Here is a 20,710-nt window from a genome sequence, read left to right as displayed (position 1 = left end):
CAGAATTAGCTTTGTCAAAACCTTTTAGGACCTGCCTCACATACTCAGCAGCCAATTCATCAAATGTGTGGAATTTGTCTCCAGCCATGATTTGTATGACAGCGATGGTATCTGTGATATACACTATGGTTTCCTTGTAGCATGCTCCTAGCTCATAGATTCTTTCAGCCTGAGCTTCCAGCTGATGCCCTTGTGACTCTGGCAGACCAGGTGCCAGCTTTTGCCAAGGCTTTAGGCCTCAGCTGAGTACTGACGAATTCATTGCTGGAAACCAGTCTGTTTCACCTGTGTGTTAGTATGGTTAAGATGGGTATTGAACTTATAACAAGATCTTCAGTGTTTAGACTATGTGAAATGTTTGTAAATTGCTGCATGCTTTAATCTCACTTAAATATCACCTTGTAGCCTATGATAAAGATATTATACGTTTTTGCTTTGTAACTGTAAAAATGTTTGCTCTGAAACTATGAACCCAGTCAGGAGGGATCAACTCCTGCCCATCAAGAAGGCTTAATCAGAACTAAATGGGTCATTGTGGGACATCACAATACAAAGACTTTGTAAATTGCCCCCTTCCACCCAGGAAGAGGCTATGTGCAAAAGGGCTTATCCCATCAGTTTGAATTATGGAAGAAGGAAATAAAAATAGCCAACAAGAAATGTTTTAATCTTTTGCTGTAAGGACTCTCACAGGGCTGCACCTATGAAACAGAGACAGAGATCCCCAGAGTCAACCTGGGTTACCCCTAAAAACATTCAGAGCTGACAGTTTACTACAACTCTGTCACCTTTTGAAACCATAGCCCGTAACTCATTGGTCTATATAAGTTTGCTTGCTTTAACCTTGTAATAATTATCTCACTTCTTTTCTCAGTTAATAAATCTTTAGATAGTTTACTATAGAATTGGCTATACGCGTTGTCTTTGGTGTGTGCTCTAAGGTACAAACTGATCTGGGCTAAGTGATTGGTCTCTTGGGACTGAGAGCAACCTGAATGTTTTGTGATCTTTGGTTTATAGCAACCATCTATCATTCAGTCCAGCTTGCCTGGGTGGCAAGATAGACTGGAATGTCCAAGGGGACTCTGTGACTCCATGGTAAGCTTTAGGAGTTCACACTTGTTACTGAATTGATGAAATCTAATTATAGAAAATATAATCAGTTTGGGTTCTCTGCCCTGCTTCTTGACAGTCTGCCCTGAGGTTGGCACTCACGGTCATGCACTCCAGACAGTGTGACAGCCCTAACTCAGCTTTGTCTGTTCTTCTTGTTCCATCAGCATGGAAGAGGGATATAGGCACAGGTCCCATTGGGAGACCAAGAATATGCATCTTGCTAAGGACAGGGCTCTGCAGAAAATTTCTGGACTGATAGCCGCTGTGATTGCCCTACCAGTGCCAGACTTAAATTTGGTCTTCTTGACCATGTCATCAAATGTTTTGATGCCAGATTTCTTGACTGGACTGAAGAAGCTACATGTGCCATTCGAATCAAGTGCACTTCTCATAAATCTTTCCATTTGTTCTTCACCAACATCTGCTATTTTCAATAGAGACTCTTGTACATCTACTGTTACATGCGGTCCAGTAGATATGTTGATAAGCACCTCTGGGTGCGATTCAGGGTCAAATGGGTTTGTCATATTGTTGCTATTATGGTTGGGAAGAACTGTAAAATGCTCTTCAGTGCAGAGGCAAGGACTTGTTTGTGGACTTTGTCTCACTACTTGTTGTTATGTCACTTCTTTCTCTCACAGCTTTTGCAAATTCATAATATTGTATTGTGTGTAATGTGTTAACTCTAACACTAATACTCACAAAAAGAAAAGGAGTACTTGTGGCACCTTAGAGACTAACCAATTTATTTGAGCATAAGCTTTCATGAGCTACAGCTCACTTCATCAGATGCATGCAGTGGAAAATACAGTGGGGAGATTTATATACACAGAGAACATGAAACAATGGGTGTTACCATACACACTGTAAGGAGAGTGATCACTTAAGATGAGCTAATACCAGCAGGAAAGCAGGGGTGGGGGGAGAAAACCTTTTGTAGTGATAATCAAGGTGGGCCATTTCCAGCAGTTGACAAGAACGTCTGAGGAACAGTGGGCGGGGGGCGGGGGGGAATAAACATGGGGAAATAGTTTTACTTTGTGTAATGACCCATCCACTCCCAGTCTCTATTCAAGCCTAAGTTAATTGTATCCAGTTTGCAAATTAATTCCAATTCAGCAGTCTCTCGTTGGAGTCTGTTTTTGAAGTCTTTTTATTGTAATATTGCGACTTTTAGGTCTGTAATCGAGTGACCAGAGAGATTGAAGTGTTCTCCGACTGGTTTATGAATGTTATAATTCTTGACATCTTATTTGTGTCCATTTATTCTTTTACGTAGAGACTGTCCAGTTTGACCAATGTATATGCCATCATGTGCCAGCAATGCCCCTCTGCCATGTACATTGGTCAAACTGAATGTTATGATTCCTGATGTCAGATTTGTGTTGATTTATTCTTTTGTGTAGAGACTGTCCAGTCTGGCCAATGTACATGGCAGAGGGGCATTGCTGGCACATGATGGCATATATCACATTGATAGATGTGCAGTGAATGAGCCCCTGATGGCATGGCTAATGTGATTAAGTCCTATGATGGTGTCACTTGAATAAATATGTGGACAGAGTTGGCATCGGCTTTGTTGCAAGGATAGGTTCCTGGGTTAGTGTTTTTGTTGTGTGGTGTGTGGTTGCTGGAGAGTATTTGCTTCAGGTTGGGGGCTGTCTGTAAGCGAGGGCTGGTCTGTCTCCCAAGATCTTTGAGAGTGAGGGATCATTTTTCAGGATAGGTTGTAAATCTTTGATGATATGCTGGAGAGGCTTTAGTTGGGGGCTGAAGATGATGGCTAGTGGCGTTCTGTTATTTTCTTTGTTGGGCCTGTCCTGTAGTAGGTGACTTCTGGGTACCCTTCTGGCTCTGTCAATCTGTTTTTTCACTTCAGCAGGTGGGTGTTGTAGTTGTAAGAATGTTTGATAGAGAACTTGTAGGTGTTTGTCTCTGTCTGAGGGGTTGGAGCAAATGTGGTTGTATCTTAGAGCTTGGCTGTAGACAATGGATCGTGTGGTGTGTCCTGGATGGAAGCTGGAGGCATGTAGGTAAGTATAGCGGTCAGTAGGTTTCTGGTATAGGGTGGTGTTTATGTGACCATCACTTATTAGCACAGTAGTGTCCAGGAAATGGACTGCTTGTGTGGACTGGAATCAAGGAATCTCTGTTGAGGTTACAGGGACAAACCATCCCAATGAGTCGAAAGAATAGTAAATATGGCAGGCGACCAGCTTGGCTTAATGGTGAAATCCTAGCGGATCTTAAACATAAAAAAGAAGCTTACAAGAAATGGAAGGTTGGACATATGACCAGGGAAGAGTATAAAAATATTGCTCGGGCATGTAGGAATGATATCAGGAGGGCCAAATCGCACCTGGAGCTGCAGCTAGCGAGAGATGTCAAGAGTAACAAGAAGGGTTTCTTCAGGTATGTTGGCAACAAGAAGAAAGCCAAGGAAAGTGTGGGCCCCTTACTGAATGAGGGAGGCAACCTAGTGACAGAGGATGTGGAAAAAGCTAATGTACTCAATGCTTTTTTTGCATCTGTCTTCACTAACAAGGTCAGCTCCCAGACTGCTGTGGAGATAGAGGTGGTTAGGGACTATTTAGAAAAGCTGGACGTGCACAAGTCCATGGGGCCGGACGAGTTGCATCCGAGAGTGCTGAAGGAATTGGCGGCTGTGATTGCAGAACCATTGGCCATTATCTTTGAAAACTCGTGGCGAACCGGGGAAGTCCCGGATGACTGGAAGAAGGCTAATGTAGTGCCAATCTTTAAAAAAGGGAAGAAGGAGGATCCTGGGAACTACAGGCCAGTCAGCCTCACCTCAGTCCCTGGAAAAATTATGGAGCAGGTCCTCAAAGAATCAATCCTGATGCACTTGCATGAGAGGAAAGTGATCAGGAACAGCCAGCATGGATTCACCAAGGGAAGGTCATGCCTGACTAATCTAATCGCCTTTTATGATGAGATTACTGGTTCTGTGGATGAAGGGAAAGCAGTGGATGTATTGTTTCTTGACTTTAGCAAAGCTTTTGACACGGTCTCCCACAATATTCTTGTCAGCAAGTTAAGGAAGTATGGGCTGGATGAATGCACTATAAGGTGGGTAGAAAGCTGGCTAGATTGTCGGGCTCAACGGGTAGTGATCAATGGCTCCATGTCTAGTTGGCAGCCGGTATCAAGTGGAGTGCCCCAAGGGTCGGTCCTGGGGCCGGTTTTGTTCAATATCTTCATAAATGATCTGGAGGATGGTGTGGATTGCACTCTCAGCAAATTGGCGGATGATACTAAACTGGGAGGAGTGGTAGATACGCTGGAGGGGAGGGATAGGATACAGAAGGACCTAGACAAATTGGAGGTTTGGGCCAAAAGAAATCTGATGAGGTTCAATAAGGATAAGTGCAGGGTCCTGCACTTAGGATGGAAGAATCCAATGCACCGCTACAGACTAGGGACCGAATGGCTAGGCAGCAGTTCTGCGGAAAAGGACCTACGGGTGACAGTGGACGAGAAGCTGGATATGAGTCAGCAGTGTGCCCTTGTTGCCAAGAAGGCCAATGGCATTTTGGGATGTATAAGTAGGGGCATAGCGAGCAGATCGAAGGACGTGATCGTTCCCCTCTATTCAACATTGGTGAGGCCTCATCTGGAGTACTGTGTCCAGTTTTGGGCCCCAACTACAAGAAGGATGTGGATAAATTGGAGAGAGTCCAGCGAAGGGCAACAAAAATGATTAGGGGTCTGGAACACATGACTTATGAGGAGAGGCTGAGGGAGCTGGGATTGTTTAGCCTGCAGAAGAGAAGAATGAGGGGGGATTTGATAGCTGCTTTCAACTACCTGAAAGGGGGTTCCAAAGAGGATGGCTCTAGACTGTTCTCAATGGTAGCAGATGACAGAACGAGGAGTAATGGTCTCAAGTTGCAGTGGGGGAGGTTTAGATTGGATATTAGGAAAAACTTTTTCACTAAGAGGGTGGTGAAACACTGGAATGCGTTACCTAGGGAGGTGGTAGAATCTCCTTCCTTAGAGGTTTTTAAGGTCAGGCTTGACAAAGCCCTGGCTGGGATGATTTAACTGGGAATTGGTCCTGCTTCAAGCAGGGGGTTGGACTAGATGACCTTCAGGGGTCCCTTCCAACCCTGATATTCTATGATTCTATGATTCTATGATTGGTCTAGGCTGAGGTTAAGTATCCTCACATCCTCTTGTCAACTGTCTAAATGGGCCATCTTGATTATCACTATAAAAGTTTTTTTCTCCTGCTGATAATAGCTCATCTTAATTAATTAGCCTCTTACAGTTTGTATGGCAACTTCCACCTTCTCTGTATATATATATATATATATATATATATATATATATATATTTTATATCTTCTTACTATATGTTCCATTCTATGCATCCAATGAAGTGGGCTGTAGCCCACGAAAGCTTATGCTCTAATAAGTTTGTTAGTCTCTAAGGTGCCACAAGTACTCCTGGTTTTTTTGGAAATAATGGGATCACTGCAGTTTCAACTGAAAAGCTTTTTATTTTCTATGGTCCTCAGCTTTCTATATTTTTCTTCCACAACTTAAACAGCTCAGGGAGCTGCAGTCCATATGTTGCTTTAGGTAAAGAGAGGAAAAATGGTCTAATGAATGGGTTGGGGTCATGAACAGCTCTCAGGGGCTCAGCTCACAACCATATTCCCCTTCTTTATGGCTGGATGGTGGAGGGGTCCCATAAGTTATGGCAGCAGGGGCTTGAAACATTTTTCTCTTACAGGCGGGCATTATGGTATGAAAAAAGTTGATAACAGAGCTGGTTTAAAAAAAAAGAATTAAACTTATTTTTTGACAAAAAATGGCTTTTCAACAGTAAGGAAATTTTCATGAAAAAGTTTCAATTTTCATTGAAAATGTGGGATTTTTATTGCAGTCCCCTTCCAAAAAAAAATTCAGTTTTCAGTTTCCAAAAAAAAAAAATGAAAATTGGTTTATTTTGATGAAAACCTGAAACATTCTGATGAAAAAATTTGACAAAAATGAAAAAAAAATCATCAAAAAAAATGGAGGGAAAAAATTTAATTTTTCCACCAGTTCCAGTTGAGAACCTCTGGCTGAGTGATTAAAGCCCAGCACTGGAAATCCTGAATTATTCTTAGCTCTGCCACTAATGTGTGGCTTTTGACAAATTATTAAAAACAACATTTTCAGATGTAGCCACTGATTTTGTTTTCCTCAAATTTTAGCTGTCCAATTTAAGGCGCCTTAGGTACTATAAGTTGGGGACCCACAACTCGAGGTGCCTCAAATCAATGGCCAGTTTGCTGGAGGTAAAATGCTTCTGTGCTTCTGTGTCTCAAAATGGGAATAACAGTGCAGAATACTACATTACTGGGACATGATTCATTAATGCGGAGGGTGGGATGGGAAAAAGGGAGACAAAGGGCCTGATTTAGCACGCCGCTGTACTAGTTTTAGCCTGGAGAAACTCCATTGAAATCAGGCCCACTGTGGTAAATCGGGCCCAAAGCTTCTACAAACATATCAAAACCGTATCCAACAGCGTAACAATTACCAGACAAATTGTGTTTGAGGTCTTTTCCCCTTCTCATTATGTGATGCAGATAACCAACTATTTGAACTGGGTTGTAAGAAATTTAGCTGACTTGGAGGTGCAGATGGGTGCAGTGAAAAAAGTGAACAGTTTCCTGACCATGGAGTCTGAGAACTACGAAGGCACTATGGGTATTGTACTATAATCCTTTTTATTTTCTGCAGGTACCATAAAAGCAAGCACATTTCATTTCTTCCATTCACGATCATGCAAAAAACACAGAGACCTTGGGCCAAATTCTGTTCTCATTTACATACAGAGGCAGATTAGGGGTTTGTGGGTCCCTGGCCCAGAGTAAGTGGGGGCTTCTCCCCAATGTGTCCGCCTGCATCATCCCCCTCCATCCTGCCCCGGTGCTCCTGATGGGGAAATGGGGCCTTCCCCTGCTCCCCAGCAGGAGCGTGAGGCAGATGGAGCAGAACAAGCCCCCACATCCCTATCCGACTCCCCGGCAGGAGTGCTGGGTGGTTGGAGCGGGTCGGGGAGCAAGGGTGCCTCAATTGTCCTGGGCCTCTGAGCACAGGCCCCATTGGCCCAGTGGCTGATCCACCACTGTTTACCTGCGTGTACGCTCAATGACATCGAGAGTACCGCACAAGCAAACCCACTCATCCTGTGTGTCAAGATCAGGAAGCTCAGTGCTAATGTTTCTGTGCTGCAGTTTTCAGCACTAGCGGAGGGCACAGTCTCAGCAGGTGCCATCCTCCCTAGCTCCTTTGGAACAGAACAAAGAGAGGATTCCAAATGTGCTTACAAATGGATGCATGGTAAAGGGGAAAGCGCAATGAGCGTGACTCAAAGATAGCATTTGCCTTTGTCTACTACAAATATTTCAGACCCTTCTCAAGTCCCGAAAGACTGGCCACAAGAGGGGGAAATCAAGATTGAAGATTTGTGTGTCCGGTATGAGAATAACCTGAAGCCTGTTCTGAAGCATGTCAAGGCTTACATCAAACCAGGACAGAAGGTAATGTGCCATCCTCACTTCAGGCTGATACCTTTATAGCAGCTTCTGTCATTTGTGGAAACGAGGACTCCCTACTAATGATGGCTCATTAGTAAGAACAGCATCTAAAATACTTGAATGTATAGCTGTGCAAACAGAGCCAACATTTTTAGCTGCACCCAAAGGATGGCCTTGTGGCGAAAGCAAAGGGCTAAGTTGGGAACCTATGTCTTTCCACCTTCATCACAGATTTCTTGTGTGGCTCTGGGCAAGTCATTTAACAGCTCTGTACTACATTCTATCTGTAAAATGAGGATGAGTTAGACCTGGTCTACACTCGGGAGGGAGTGGGGGGGAGGGGATTGATCTAAGTTATGCAACTTCAGCTACGTGAATAGCGTAGCTGAAGTTGACGTACTTAGATCTACTTACCGCAGTGTCTTCACTACAGTAAGTTGACGGCTGACACTCTCTCGCCTGCGCCTCTCGCCCTGGTGGAGTACCAGAGTCGATGGGAGAGCACTTGGTGGTCGATTTATCACGTCTAGACTAGACACGATAAATTGACCCCCGCTGGATCAATCGCTGCCCATCGATCCAGCAGGTAATGTAGACAAGCCCTTAGACTTACCTACCTTGCAAATGTTAATATTCATGATCATTTGTAAAGCACTTGGAAATCCTGAAGTGGAAGGTGTTATAGAAATACCATTATATGGTATTATAATGCCATATAATATATTAAAAACTATTAATTATATTATAATAATCATTATTATAAATGCTAGAAGCATTGTCAGCAGCAATTATTGTGATATTAGATATTTCACTTTTATATTGGCTATAAAATATTTGATATTGCCTTTTTCAATTGCCTTTGATGGGGAGAAGAGGAGTCCCTGGAGCCCTGATGCAGCAAGGAACTGAAGCATGTTTCTAAATTTAAGCACATGAGTAGTCAATGGGACTACTCGCATGCATAATGCTAAATCAAGGCCTTGGTGGGCAGGCTAACCTGTATGTGTGGGAACAAGAATCACCATGGCCAAGCATCTGATCCGATTTACACCCTGAGCTCTCAGTACGTTGCTCATATCTAGCACCTTAAACCCATGGTCCTTAAACCATACATTAACTCCTGATGTCCCCTTAAGAAATGCACTGGTGAGCAGAGGGTGAGACCATGGTTACATACATGTCCCCATCACCACTGGATCTGTTAGCAATGTAGGCAGTCATAATTATCCCATCATTGTGCTCCCCAGCATCAGTAGCAGCCCTCATACAAATGCTCCTTGTGGGAGTGCACATTGTGGAACCCTCTCCCAACTCCTGTGCAGCAATATGTTTATCCCTTAGTTTTTAAGTTGGTTTGGGGTTTTTATCAATATGGATTAAATTTCAAATTTCCTTACTGGGTCTGTGAGTTTTGCTCACAATTCCCTTCTCCCCAAGATCGACTTCAGAACAAAACAATTTCCTTTGCTTTGCAGGTTGGGATCTGTGGTCGCACTGGCAGCGGAAAATCATCATTGTCTTTGGCTTTCTTCAGAATGGTAGACATATTTGATGGTTAGTTGCTTAGGATCCCCATTAGCATGTATTATATCTGTGAAACTGCTACCCCATTCCCTACTCCAGTTCTTCAGAAGCAAGCAAGCAGATTTAAGGCTTATGTCTAGGCTTTCTGTCCTCTCAAAACACTTGTTTTGGATCAGGTGTATTACACCCAATCCTTCAAAGTCCAGAGCACCTCTTGGCAGCAGCATTCAGTTCTGCAGGAAGTGCTCAGCTCATCATAGGATCTGGTACTAAGTCCCTATTTTATGATCTGAAAGAATAATGTACTGTGTCTAGATGGGAAGAGAAAATATGTAACTCTCTGGTGCCTATAGATTTTTCCCCACAAAATAGACATCTGCCATAACTGAACGTGGTTCCATGTGAGTAAAATAGAAACAGGTGCTCAATAAATGCAGTTCCTTGATATTTTTCTTTTATTGTGGTTCCCCACTGTTACAATAGAAGCTGTCTAAGGATTCCAATGATTTTGGAGGCCCCTGCAGTGCTCTTATTCCGAAGGCATTCCATCATTTCCACCCAGAACTGATTATATATCTGGAATGTCTGCCTGTGAAATCCAATCAGATACGGGAGGATAAATACATCAGATGCTCTTAGTTTAATTCACTGGTTTATGTCCATCTTTTCCTCTCCATCTCTCATATATCTCCTTTCTATCTGTCTGTCTCTCTTATTTCTCCACTCTTCCTGTATCTCTGATTTTTCTTTCTTTGGAAAGCATTGACTTTCTTCTCATATTTGCTCGATTCTTTCATAGTCTCCCTTTAACTCTCTATTGTCCATCTCTCTTCCTCTCTCCCATGTTAGACTGTCTCTGGTCCCTTTGCTCCCATCTCTTCTGCTCTCTGTCTGAAATCCAGGCCTCATTAAACTCATTGGCAAAGCTCCCATTGACTTCAGTGGAGCCAGGATTTCATCCTCTGTGTCCATCTTGCTTCCTCATTCTGTTAGTTCTTTGCACTCACCTGTATTCCATGGTGATTCCTCCCCACCAAGGATCCCCAGATTTCTGTTCCTCTTTGGGAGCTCACTTCTTTTACTTTTTTTTCACCCACCCTCTCTCTTTTCCTTGGCATCCTGCCCTAATGTCCCCTTCTTCCTCTCCCTATTTCCCATATTTCCTCTCTGCTCTTCCCTGCCTGTCCCACTCAGGCTTGTCTACACTACAGGGGTAAGTCGACTTAAGTTACACTACTCCAGCTATGTTATTCACGTAGCTTAGGTCGACTTACTGCGGTGTCTACACCGCGCTGGGTCAACAGAAGACACTCTCCCATCGAGTTACCTTACCCTTCGTGTTCCGGTGGAGTACCAGAGAGTGCTCTGCAGTCGATTTAGTGGGGCTTCACTAGACATACTAAATCAACCCCCGCTGCATCAATCGCAGCAGCGTTGATCCTGGTAGTGTAGACATGGCCTCAGGCATCCCCATTTCCTCTGTTCTCTTCCCAGACCTCCCCAGATCATCCTGGTTTCCCCTCAAGATTATGTTCCCCCACTCACCAGTAAAGCCAAATCCTCTTTCGCCCCCACCCCAAGGTCCTGTCTCCTCCTTCCCAGACTCCCCGCTTTGCATGTGGGGAGGCAGAAGTAGTTAAGTTTATGCTGCCACAGCTGAAGGCCAGTGATCTAATTTTGCCTGAGTGAAAATGTAAGATAATCATATTTTAAACAGTATGGAAGAAATCCTGGCCCCATTGAACTTCAGGCATGTGGGTAATCCCACTGCAGTCAAGTTAAGCATGTGCTTATCTGCTTCTCTGGGTCAGGGCCAGAGCACTCAGCACCTTGCAGGATACAGCCTTGTATGGTTTACAAACTACAAGATGATGAAAACTGACAATGACAGATGGGCCACTTGGAATTGCCATTCCTTTGTCATGGCCTGGGTGAGATCTGGGTTTAATCATTATTCGCAATAGGGCTAGCAAGTTCAGTTTAGGCACATCCTCATGCTGCGAGCAGCACGGAGCTACACAGGAGCTCCAGGAGAAATTGTGCCACACAGAGGCAGTGTCCCTGCTGGGGCTTCCCAGTGCAAATGTGGACTGAGCCTGATGGCTACATCCCTCATCTTAGTCCCTTCTATACACCTGCCCACCACAGTTCCTGTGCTCTGGGAAGCTCAGCAGTTGCACTTGTACCTGGCTCCTGTGCATAGTCTTAAGGGGAGAGACTTCTTGTGCTCTTCTCATCCTTTCCTACTGGCAGAGCAGCTGGTCACAATCTGGCCTGTAATTTTTTTTTCTCTAAATGCCAAATGTTGCCACACCTCACACACCACATGGCAATTTTTCAGGTGAAACCCACACACTTACTGACTTGATGTGGTGATGAAATCTCCTTTACGTTAGTGAGTATTCCAGCTGTTACATGCAGCTTCCTTTATTGGAAGGACTTACCGGGGCTGCAGGGTGATTAATGCAATTGTTCCCATTACTCTTATGGTAGCTGAACAATATGCATTGTAATTAATCTCTTACCCTATCCTTAGAGGACACTGATCTATGGAAACTGACACTAATGGGATTAAAATGCCTGAAAACTGGACATGTTCTTCATTTACTCAGCCACCTCTTGTGAAAAAGTCACTCAATTTAGATAAATCTTTCTAAAGTTCTCGGTGTGCTTTGATATTTCATGTTATGGCTACTTGAATGCACTGCGCAAAATAAACTGGCATAAATTTGAAACAAAGGACCCAATCCTACTCAGACTGAAGTCAGTGGGCCCAGAAGAGGCCAAAATATGACAACTACATTAGCTGCTTTTGTTCTCTCTTCCTCTATTTGGCTGCAGATCCGAGAGTGCTCACAGTAAATTATCCTTTTAATGGCATCATCAGTCATGAAGCAAAGTGTGTCCTTTAAGGGAAGAAGAAAAAAAAAGAAAAGAAGAAGAAAGAAAGAGAGAGAGAGAGAGAAAGAGAGAGCGAGAGAGAGAGAGAGAGAACAGTGTTTGGGCATCAATACTCCTGTTTTCCTCTGGGTTGTGTTATATATGAGCACCTTCCACATGTTTATAGAGCCATAAACAGCTGAAGGAATGCAGTCAGTCTCAGACAGTTATGTTTAATCTTTCCATATGCTTCTTACAAATAGTATGATGCTTGTGATGTCCTCACTCTGTGTGTCATTTCAAACAGGGAAGATTGTGATTGATGGAATAGACATTTGTAAACTGCCCTTGCACACCCTCCGTTCCAGACTCTCAATTATTCTCCAAGACCCCATACTGTTCAGTGGTTCCATTCGGTAGGTATCCATTCTCACTGTATGACCTTTAGGGTTGCTTGGGAGAGGGTACCACAGAAGTAGCTATGGGATGCGGTGATATGCAAGGACGGGGACCTTAAATTCCTATTACTGGTTCCACAACCTTTTCAGAGAGCTCAAGTAACATAATGCCACAATGTGTCCTGGGAATAGGCCAGGATGCTAGCATATAACAATAATTTCTGGATCTTTGTCACTTTTTCCCCTGCAGCTTTAATTTGGATCCAGAGTGCAAATGCACTGACGATAGGCTTTGGGAAGCTCTGGAGATTGCTCAGCTGAAGAACATGGTCAAATCTTTGCCAGGAGGTCTTGGTATGTTTGAACAAGGCCAAGTACCCATGAATCTATTCCAGCCCTTAAAAAAGAGCCATATCCATATATAGCTACAAAGAAACAGTTTGACTTTTCAGTGTCTCTCTGTAGGACAAGGGGAGCGTACTGTACAATGCATTCTATACTTCGAGCCTCCCTGTAATGGAGGCAGGCACTTGGGCCCAGATTGTAAGGTGTGTTTAGATGCTTAACATTAGATACCTACCTACCTTTCAGGATCTGGGCCCTGATGAATATTCCAACAGTATACCAGAGATAATGTACATGCTATGCTGCTGAATGATGTTTTAGCTTTCTACTTAATTCAGGGAAATATTGATGTGGCACATCAACAGGTGGGGTGGGGGGACTAATTGTCAAAGGGTTAAAAGCTTTTAGTCTTGCAGCAGCAACTCTCTGATTGCCAAATGAAGCTCCAACAGCTGCATCTCCTAATTATGTCACTGATCGAGCATTTCCCTTTGCATTCCAGGTCTGGTTCATGAAGGAAAACCAATTATACACAGTCCATATTATGAAAACATAACACTAGGCCTTCCCAAACACGTTAACTCCTTACTCCATGATCATGTGAGATGGTCTATTGTCCTCATGATGATGGTCCCAACAGCTGCGTTCAGTTTCCTCCATATCATTGCATTCCAACACTCATCAGAGATGATATTCTGTGTACTTTTCAGGGGTATTACTGATGTTTGAACAGCTCTTACATGGAGATTTTATGGTGTAAATTGAAAGTCATTTGTGATATTTATTTGCTCTTTCATTTGTATGGGCAATTGCATAAAATCCTGAGACAACAGCATTTAGATGGCATAATCCTTAAAACTAACTATGTTACAGATGCAGTAGTAACAGAAGGGGGAGAGAATTTCAGTGTGGGGCAGAGACAGCTCTTCTGTCTGGCCAGAGCCTTTGTTCGCAAGAGCAGCATTCTCATCATGGATGAAGCCACAGCTTCTATTGACATGGCCACAGTGAGTATATCAGTTACATTGCTGCTAGTTGCTTTGCCTTTTAAGAGGCAAAAACACATTGGAAGTTGAGGCCAAGAAGTTGGTGCTGTCTTCCCTAGCTGTCATTCATGACACTTAGGCGGGGGAGACTGATAACTTGTTTTTTTAATCTTTCAGTTATTTTTCAGTTATTTTGGTTTTAATTTTGATTTCTGTGGTGAGGGGAGAAGGGTTAAAGAAGAATCCTGCTACCAAGCTGTGTTGCATCACATCAGTGAGCGTCTACCACACAGACAGAATGCAATATACTGTATGGTCCTGAGTCTTTGATGGTGAAGGGCACATAGTGAGTAATAGAACTGAATAACTGTTTAAACTTTTTCTGGACAGGAAAACATTTTGCAGAAGGTTGTGATGACTGCCTTTGTGGACCGCACAGTTGTAACGATAGCAGTAAGTATCGACTCCAGCAGATGCCCCTCCCTCCTTTCCTCATATTTGCTTTTCACCAATTAATTATTGCTATGAAAATAAAACTAAGACACAGGCTCAAACCTGCATCTAGTTCCATAGTTTTGCAAATAGTTTCTATCTGTAAGGTGTGCCAAGTGAAAACCCTCAGATCTGAACAACCAGAACTTTACAGTGGAGTTTGGCATTGGAATCTGGATCCCATTACAAATTTTCCCATTCAGCTTAATCTCGCTACTCAGCTCAAATTAAAACACTGGATTCTACCACCACCAAAGTTTGGGGCTAGTTCAAAATCCGAATTTGAAATTTGCTGCTTAGACCCATCGCTAGTTTCTACAACTGTAACATGAACTGTGACTTTAAAAGCTTTTCAGTGTAGTGTCTCTAATTGGATTATTCTCTTCCCATACACCTTTGTTTTATTATCGTGGTTTTAAAAATTGAAGAGGTGGAAAATATTCAAATCTCAACAACAACCAAGAAAATGTTTTCAGCTAATTGTTTGTAACTTCTCCCCTTGTTTTTCAATCAGCTCTAGGTGCCAATGGATAGGCCAGGGATTCTGTACATATGTAAGACCACTGCCATTGCAGGAGCCTCAGGCACTGTTGTACCTTGATCCCTCCTGTGACTCTTCTGGGCTGTAATACTTTGGTCTAATTCTGGTTGTTGGGCTTTGTGTGGAGGTGGCAGGGTAGTGTTTAGTGCCCTGGGATGAAAAGAAAGTCAGACTATGGGCATGTCTGTACACACACACTTTCCGTGCAGCAATCTAGGGTATAAATCTACAGCGTGCCAGTGTGCCATTGTAACGGGGGTTTGGAAGGCCAGACAGCCTAGTGGTTGGAGTACTGGACTTCCAGCACTCTCCTTCTGTGATCAAGGTGCCTCAGTCTTTAAGGTAGGACAGGGTAGGGAGACCTGGGCCTTTCCGCTTCTCTGGGTCCCAGCCAAGGGCCCTGTGTAAATCAACCCCTAAGTCGGGGCTCTCCCGGTGGGGAGTCTGCATCCACTGCCCTGGGCTACTTCCTACTGTTGCCCCTTGCGTGTGGTGCAGGGCCCCATAGTCTAAGTTGCAGTAGTGGCTTATCTCTAGTAGTTCCCCTTCATGGACCCTGGGCAGAGTCCTGCTGCGGTCCCAGGTTCCTCTGGGAGGGGCAGCCATAAGTTTGGCGGGGTCGGAACCCCCACAAGGTCTCCACACTTTGAGTCACCCAGTTCCTCTCAGGCCAGGTGCTCCTAGGCCTCTTTCTCCCTCTCCTTTGGCCAGGAAGACGGTGCTTGGTTCCTGGTGGCTGCCTTGGCTGGCAAGCTAGTGATCCTTCCCTTAAGGCAGGGAGGCAGCCAGCTCCTGCCTCTTCACCAGTCAGCCCCAAACTGAGTCAGGCTCCCTCCTTTTCTCCCCACTCCAGGTCTGGCATTGGCCCAAAGGCTCTCTTTAACCCTTTCCATGCTGGTGGGTGGTTTCTCTGCTTCATCACAGCCATGCACTAACTGTCCATGTGGAACCTGTTGATGAGCACTAAACATTCCCTAGTTCGCTTTGACATACTGTCATAAACCCCAGTACATTAGTGCTCACTAGGGAACATAAAGTGTGCAGCAGCAGAGCACACATGGACAGTTAGCGTGTGATACACTGCAATGCTATAGATTTACACCTCAGTTTGTCATACATTAAGTGGTTGTGTAGACATGCCCTGCGTGATCTGGTGCTTCCTTTTGGCCATAAACTCTATGACTCCAAAATATATTCAACCCTGAGATGTGTTTAGTTGGCAGTCAGATGTTTTGTGTGTGAAAAAAATTTTTGCTTCAACAGCTGTTTCACTTGCTTTTTCGGGGGTGTGATCAAGTGGTTAGCCCGTGAGATTGGAGTCATCTCTACTGGGTTCTGTTTCCAGCTGTAGCAGTGAGTCATTGTGATATCGTAGGAAAATCACTTAATCTAGCTCATGTATAATGGGCTTTAAGAACCTCAGATCCATAAAAGCATAACACACCAGTAACAAACAAATTCCCATTCATAAAACTGTCATTCCAATTCATGTCTGATTTATACTGTTTCTCTCACTAAAATATCACTTGTCTATGGCCTTCTGTTTTCCACATCGCTGTTTGAAGAAAAATAGCATTTGCTTATTTGGCTTTCCTGTTCTTCACAAAGCATTTTCCTTCCGTTGGCTTCACGTTCTTTCTTCCTTTGTGGCTGATCCTTCCTCCTATTTTTTCTCCCCACCTACCTGTTCTTCTTTTCAGCACCGAGTGTCTCAGATCTTGGATGGAGACATTGTGTTAGTCCTTTCCGATGGTGTTCTAGCTGAGTGTGATACTGCTTCAAACTTGCTCCTCAAAGAGGATGGCCTGTTCACCACTTTGGTGAAGACTAACAAGTAGACTCTCTCAGTCCACACTGCTCGCAAGACTTCTGGCTCTCTGGTAGTTACCGTTAGCTCTTTAATTATCTTAGCTCTGCTATCATTCTGCTGCTCTGAGATGACAGGTACAAAAGGCCATGTGCTGCATTCTGGTACTTTCAAATGGTGTTTGTGTTTTTTAAGTCCAAAATCCTGCTTGAGTGAAGGCACTAATTATCTTTAATAATCAGTCTAATACCATAGTAATACAAATTATAATTAACTACTTAATAAATAATTGCTTTTGAAAATAATATCTGAAATGAGTTGCATATGTCTGTCCAGATCTGGGTGGACATGAGTCCTCATCATAAATGACACTTTAGTTGGTAGTATCAGAAGAGAGACCAAGGACTGAATTAGTCTGGAAACTGAACTACGATCTCACCCCTAAGTATGCCCTTCCAGAGTGGGGTTGAACTATACTGGTAGGACAGCATGGGGAAGAACTTGCACTACCATTTTGAGTGTGCTATGGTTAAATGGCAGAGTTCATTCATTCTCCAGGATTGTCACTCATGCACCAGTGCTAAATTCACAAAAACAAAACAAAAACAGGCATTTAAAGTAATGAAGCATAAACTCTTTATTCCCTTAATGCAACTGTTGCCGCTTGGACTTGGCGCAGGACACATGATACATCCCAAGTGTAAGCAAGCTGTTCCCTTAGAAACGGCCAGATGACACACATTAGTGGTATAAGCCAGTGGCTCTCAACCTTTCAAGACAACTGTACCCCTTTCAGGAGTCTGATTTGTCTTGTGTACCCCCAAGTTACACCTCACTTAAAAACTACTTGCTTACAAAATCAGACATAGAAATACAAAAGTGCCCCAGCACACTATTACTGAAACATTGCTGACTTTCTCATTTTATACTATATAATTATAATAAATCAATTGGAATGTAAATATTATACTTAGATTTCAATGGATAGTATATAGAGCAATATAAATAAGTCATTGTCTGTATGAAATTTTAATTTGTATTGACTTCGCTGGTGCTTTTTATGTAGCCTGTTGTAAAACTAGGCAAATATCTAAATGAGTTGATGTACCTCCTGGCAGATCTCTGCGTACCCCTGGTTGAGACCCACTGGTGTAAGATTCAGCCTTGCCTGAAATGACAAGTCCAAATCACACCAGCATCAACCCATCCCTCAACCCTCTCTGGCACAAAAATTGGATTCCATGCTGTGTGTGTGGTTTTAATACAAACATCAAACTCAAAGCCTCATCTAATCTGCATGATCACAGAAAAAACAAATGGTACTTTCTATGAGTATAATTTGTCTGTGTCCTTGATCAAGGCATCCCAAAGAGGCAAGAGTATATCAGTGATCATGTACCTATATATAGCAGGGCTTATTCCTGGAACCACATCCATGAGTTTAGTTCCAAATGGCCAGTTCCATAGAGCCCAATCATGGAGGGTGCTGAGAATTTCCTGAGTCAATGAGCATTGAGTATATTCCAAACCCCTCAGGAGCTGTTCAACACCATGCACCATAGGGCTCAATCTTGCAGACACTCATGAACATGCTTAGCTTTACACATCTGAGTAGTCCTATTGAGGTCAAAGGGGCATCTCACATACAGAAAGTTAAGCATCTGCATATGTATTTTCAGGCTTAGGGCCATGGTTCATAAAGCCCTTTGAGATCCCTTGGGATTAAAATTGCTGAATAGGGCCTTATCCAAAACCTACAGAAGACAATAGAACTCCTACCATTGACTTTAATGGGCATTGGATCAGGTCTTACATGAAAGTTATTATTGTAATGAGAATTTCTGTATGCTTTTGTTTTACCACAGCATCGGGTTCACACTATTTTGACTGCTGACCTGGTCATTGTGATGAAACGAGGGAATATTTTGGAGAATGACACACCAGAGAACCTGCTGTCTCGAGAAGATGGCATCTTTGCTTCTTTCGTCCGGGCTGACATGTGAAGGGTCACTAAATCGCATGCTGTATTTTTAATAGCTAATTTTTAAACAAATGAAATCCAAATATTTTCTATTCAATGTAGCATCACATTAGCCTTTTCAAAGGTTTTTTTTCTTCATGTGTCTATCTTTAAATAATAAAACCCATTGCAATCCATGTATGCCTCAAAGCAATAAAAGTGTCACTGTACCAAATGCCATTAAACTTCCCCCACACACATTTGCAACAATTTGATTTCTTGGGAGTTTGGCATTTTCCTTGGGAGTCATCGATTGCATTTTTCTTTCTTGTAATGAGCAAAAGCATTTGTTGCTTTTAGGAATGGCATGTGTTACATTCGAACCAGTGATCACATGCTTTAATTTATCATGAGAGTTACAGGGCCCCCAGGGTATCCTCCCCGAGGAAAAAAATAACTACATGACATTTGGTGTGATCTGATGCATTCCACAGACAAGCTTTGCCTGCCAAAATATCTTTGTAAGCCAAGGATAAAAATCTTCCCTTGAAAGCATAATGTCGCAGCATCCAAAAAGGGAAAGCCTCCTCTCCTCCACTTTAATTCACATGAGCTAGTTAGAACAATGCTGTCTTTTAAATGCTGCGGTGGTTACCATGCACAAACCTATCCAAGATACTTAGCCTGTAGCAAGCTTCCCTCGTGTTACAATAGCTCTCACTCTCTTCCCTATGCACATGCGTTTTTTTCATTACAGGGTGGTGTACTCTCAGGATGAGGCAGGAATCTGCTCTTCCTAATGGCAATGGCAAAACAATGTCAAATGGAAGAGCTGGGATGTTATAAAGTAAAAATGAAGCTCAGTATTTTCAAAGCCTCATGTTAGGCTCCTAAATCCATGTTTGTTCTATGGACTCTTGAAAGTCAAAAGGCCAAACTCATCCCTGGTATAATTATATTGGCTTCAGTAGGGTTGCACTTGGGATGAATTTCATTCAGTATGTTAAAGACTCTATTTTAAGGGAACTATGGACTTGGAAGCCTGGCTGAAGTATTCCAGTTAATATGTAAGGCCTGACCTTGCAATTAGACAATCATTAGGAGCTATTCATAAACCTGAACCTTCTTGTGGTATTCTCTTATCATGGCCCTGTGACGGGTTGGGTCACAGAAACTCCCTCAAGACTGTCACTAGATGTGCTGGGATATCACTGAGAATAAACCCCCTACCAGAAAAGGCTTCCCTCCGCTCCCGTCTTGCTGACCTAGACACACCAGTCAGCTCCAGGATAGACCAAGAGGCTGGGCCATGTCCCCCTGCAGTTCACAGAAACTAAGATTCACTTAGCCTAGGGGCTTCTCAGTTAACAGAGACTTTCCCAGCACCCAGTATTCAGTCTTTCTGGGAGCCTAAACCCCAAATAAATCCGTTTTACTCTGTATAAAGCTTATACAGGATAAACTCATAAATTGTCCGCCCTCTATAATACTGAGAGATATACACAGCTGTTTGCTCCCCCACGTATTAATCACTTACTCTGAGTTAATTAATAAACAAAACTGATTTTATTAAGTATAAAAAGTAGGATTTAAGTTGTTCCAGGTAATAACACAGAACAAAGTAAGTTACCAAGCAAAATAAAGCAAAACACACAAGTCTAAATCTGATACATTGAGCAACTGCATACAGGTAAATCTCACCGTTAGAGATGTTCCAATAAGCTTCTTTTACAGACTGGACTCCTTCCTAGTCTGGGTCCAGCAATCACTCACAGCCCTCTAGTTACTGTCTTTGTTCCAGTTTCTTTCAGGCATCTCTTGGGGGTGGAGAAGCCATCTATTAAGCCAGCTGAAGACAAAATGGAGGGGTTTCCAGGACCTTTTATATTATTTCTCTTGTGGGCGGAAACCCCTTTGTTCTCCTGTGCAAAATCACAGCAACAAGATGGAGTTTGTAACCACCTGGGCAAGTCACATGTTCATGAATGATTCCGATTTTTGCAGGCCGATGCCATTGTTTACATGTTAGTTTGAACGTTCCCGGGAAAGCTCTCCCAAAGATCTTCAGTTAAGTGTTTCTTGATTGGGCACTTACTGAGAATAGT

General features: G+C 43.1%; 1 protein-coding gene across 4 annotated transcripts in view; it reads left to right on the top strand.

Moving 5' to 3' along the window:
* ABCC9 (ATP binding cassette subfamily C member 9) overlaps window positions 1-18,648 on the top strand; it is a 119,716-nt gene extending 101,068 nt beyond the window's left edge. For 3 of the 4 annotated variants that reach the window (XM_077807470.1, XM_077807469.1, XM_077807467.1), the window contains exons 31-38: window positions 6,719-6,839; window positions 7,545-7,675; window positions 9,148-9,226; window positions 12,384-12,492; window positions 12,725-12,828; window positions 13,693-13,826; window positions 14,196-14,258; window positions 18,511-18,648. In XM_077807470.1, coding sequence (XP_077663596.1) covers window positions 6,719-6,839; window positions 7,545-7,675; window positions 9,148-9,226; window positions 12,384-12,492; window positions 12,725-12,828; window positions 13,693-13,826; window positions 14,196-14,258; window positions 18,511-18,648 — 879 coding nt within the window. Of the gene's footprint in view, window positions 1-6,718; window positions 6,840-7,544; window positions 7,676-9,147; window positions 9,227-12,383; window positions 12,493-12,724; window positions 12,829-13,692; window positions 13,827-14,195; window positions 14,259-16,538; window positions 16,677-18,510 lie in introns of those variants that run through there. The other variant, XM_077807468.1, reaches the window with a different exon arrangement.
* Window positions 18,649-20,710: the final 2,062 nt, after the last annotated feature.

This window comes from Eretmochelys imbricata, chromosome 1 (assembly GCF_965152235.1).
Source record: "Eretmochelys imbricata isolate rEreImb1 chromosome 1, rEreImb1.hap1, whole genome shotgun sequence".
Lineage (NCBI taxonomy): Eukaryota > Metazoa > Chordata > Testudines > Cheloniidae > Eretmochelys > Eretmochelys imbricata.
Note: the sequence above shows the minus strand (reverse complement) of the source record. Positions and strands in the feature narration are given on the sequence as shown.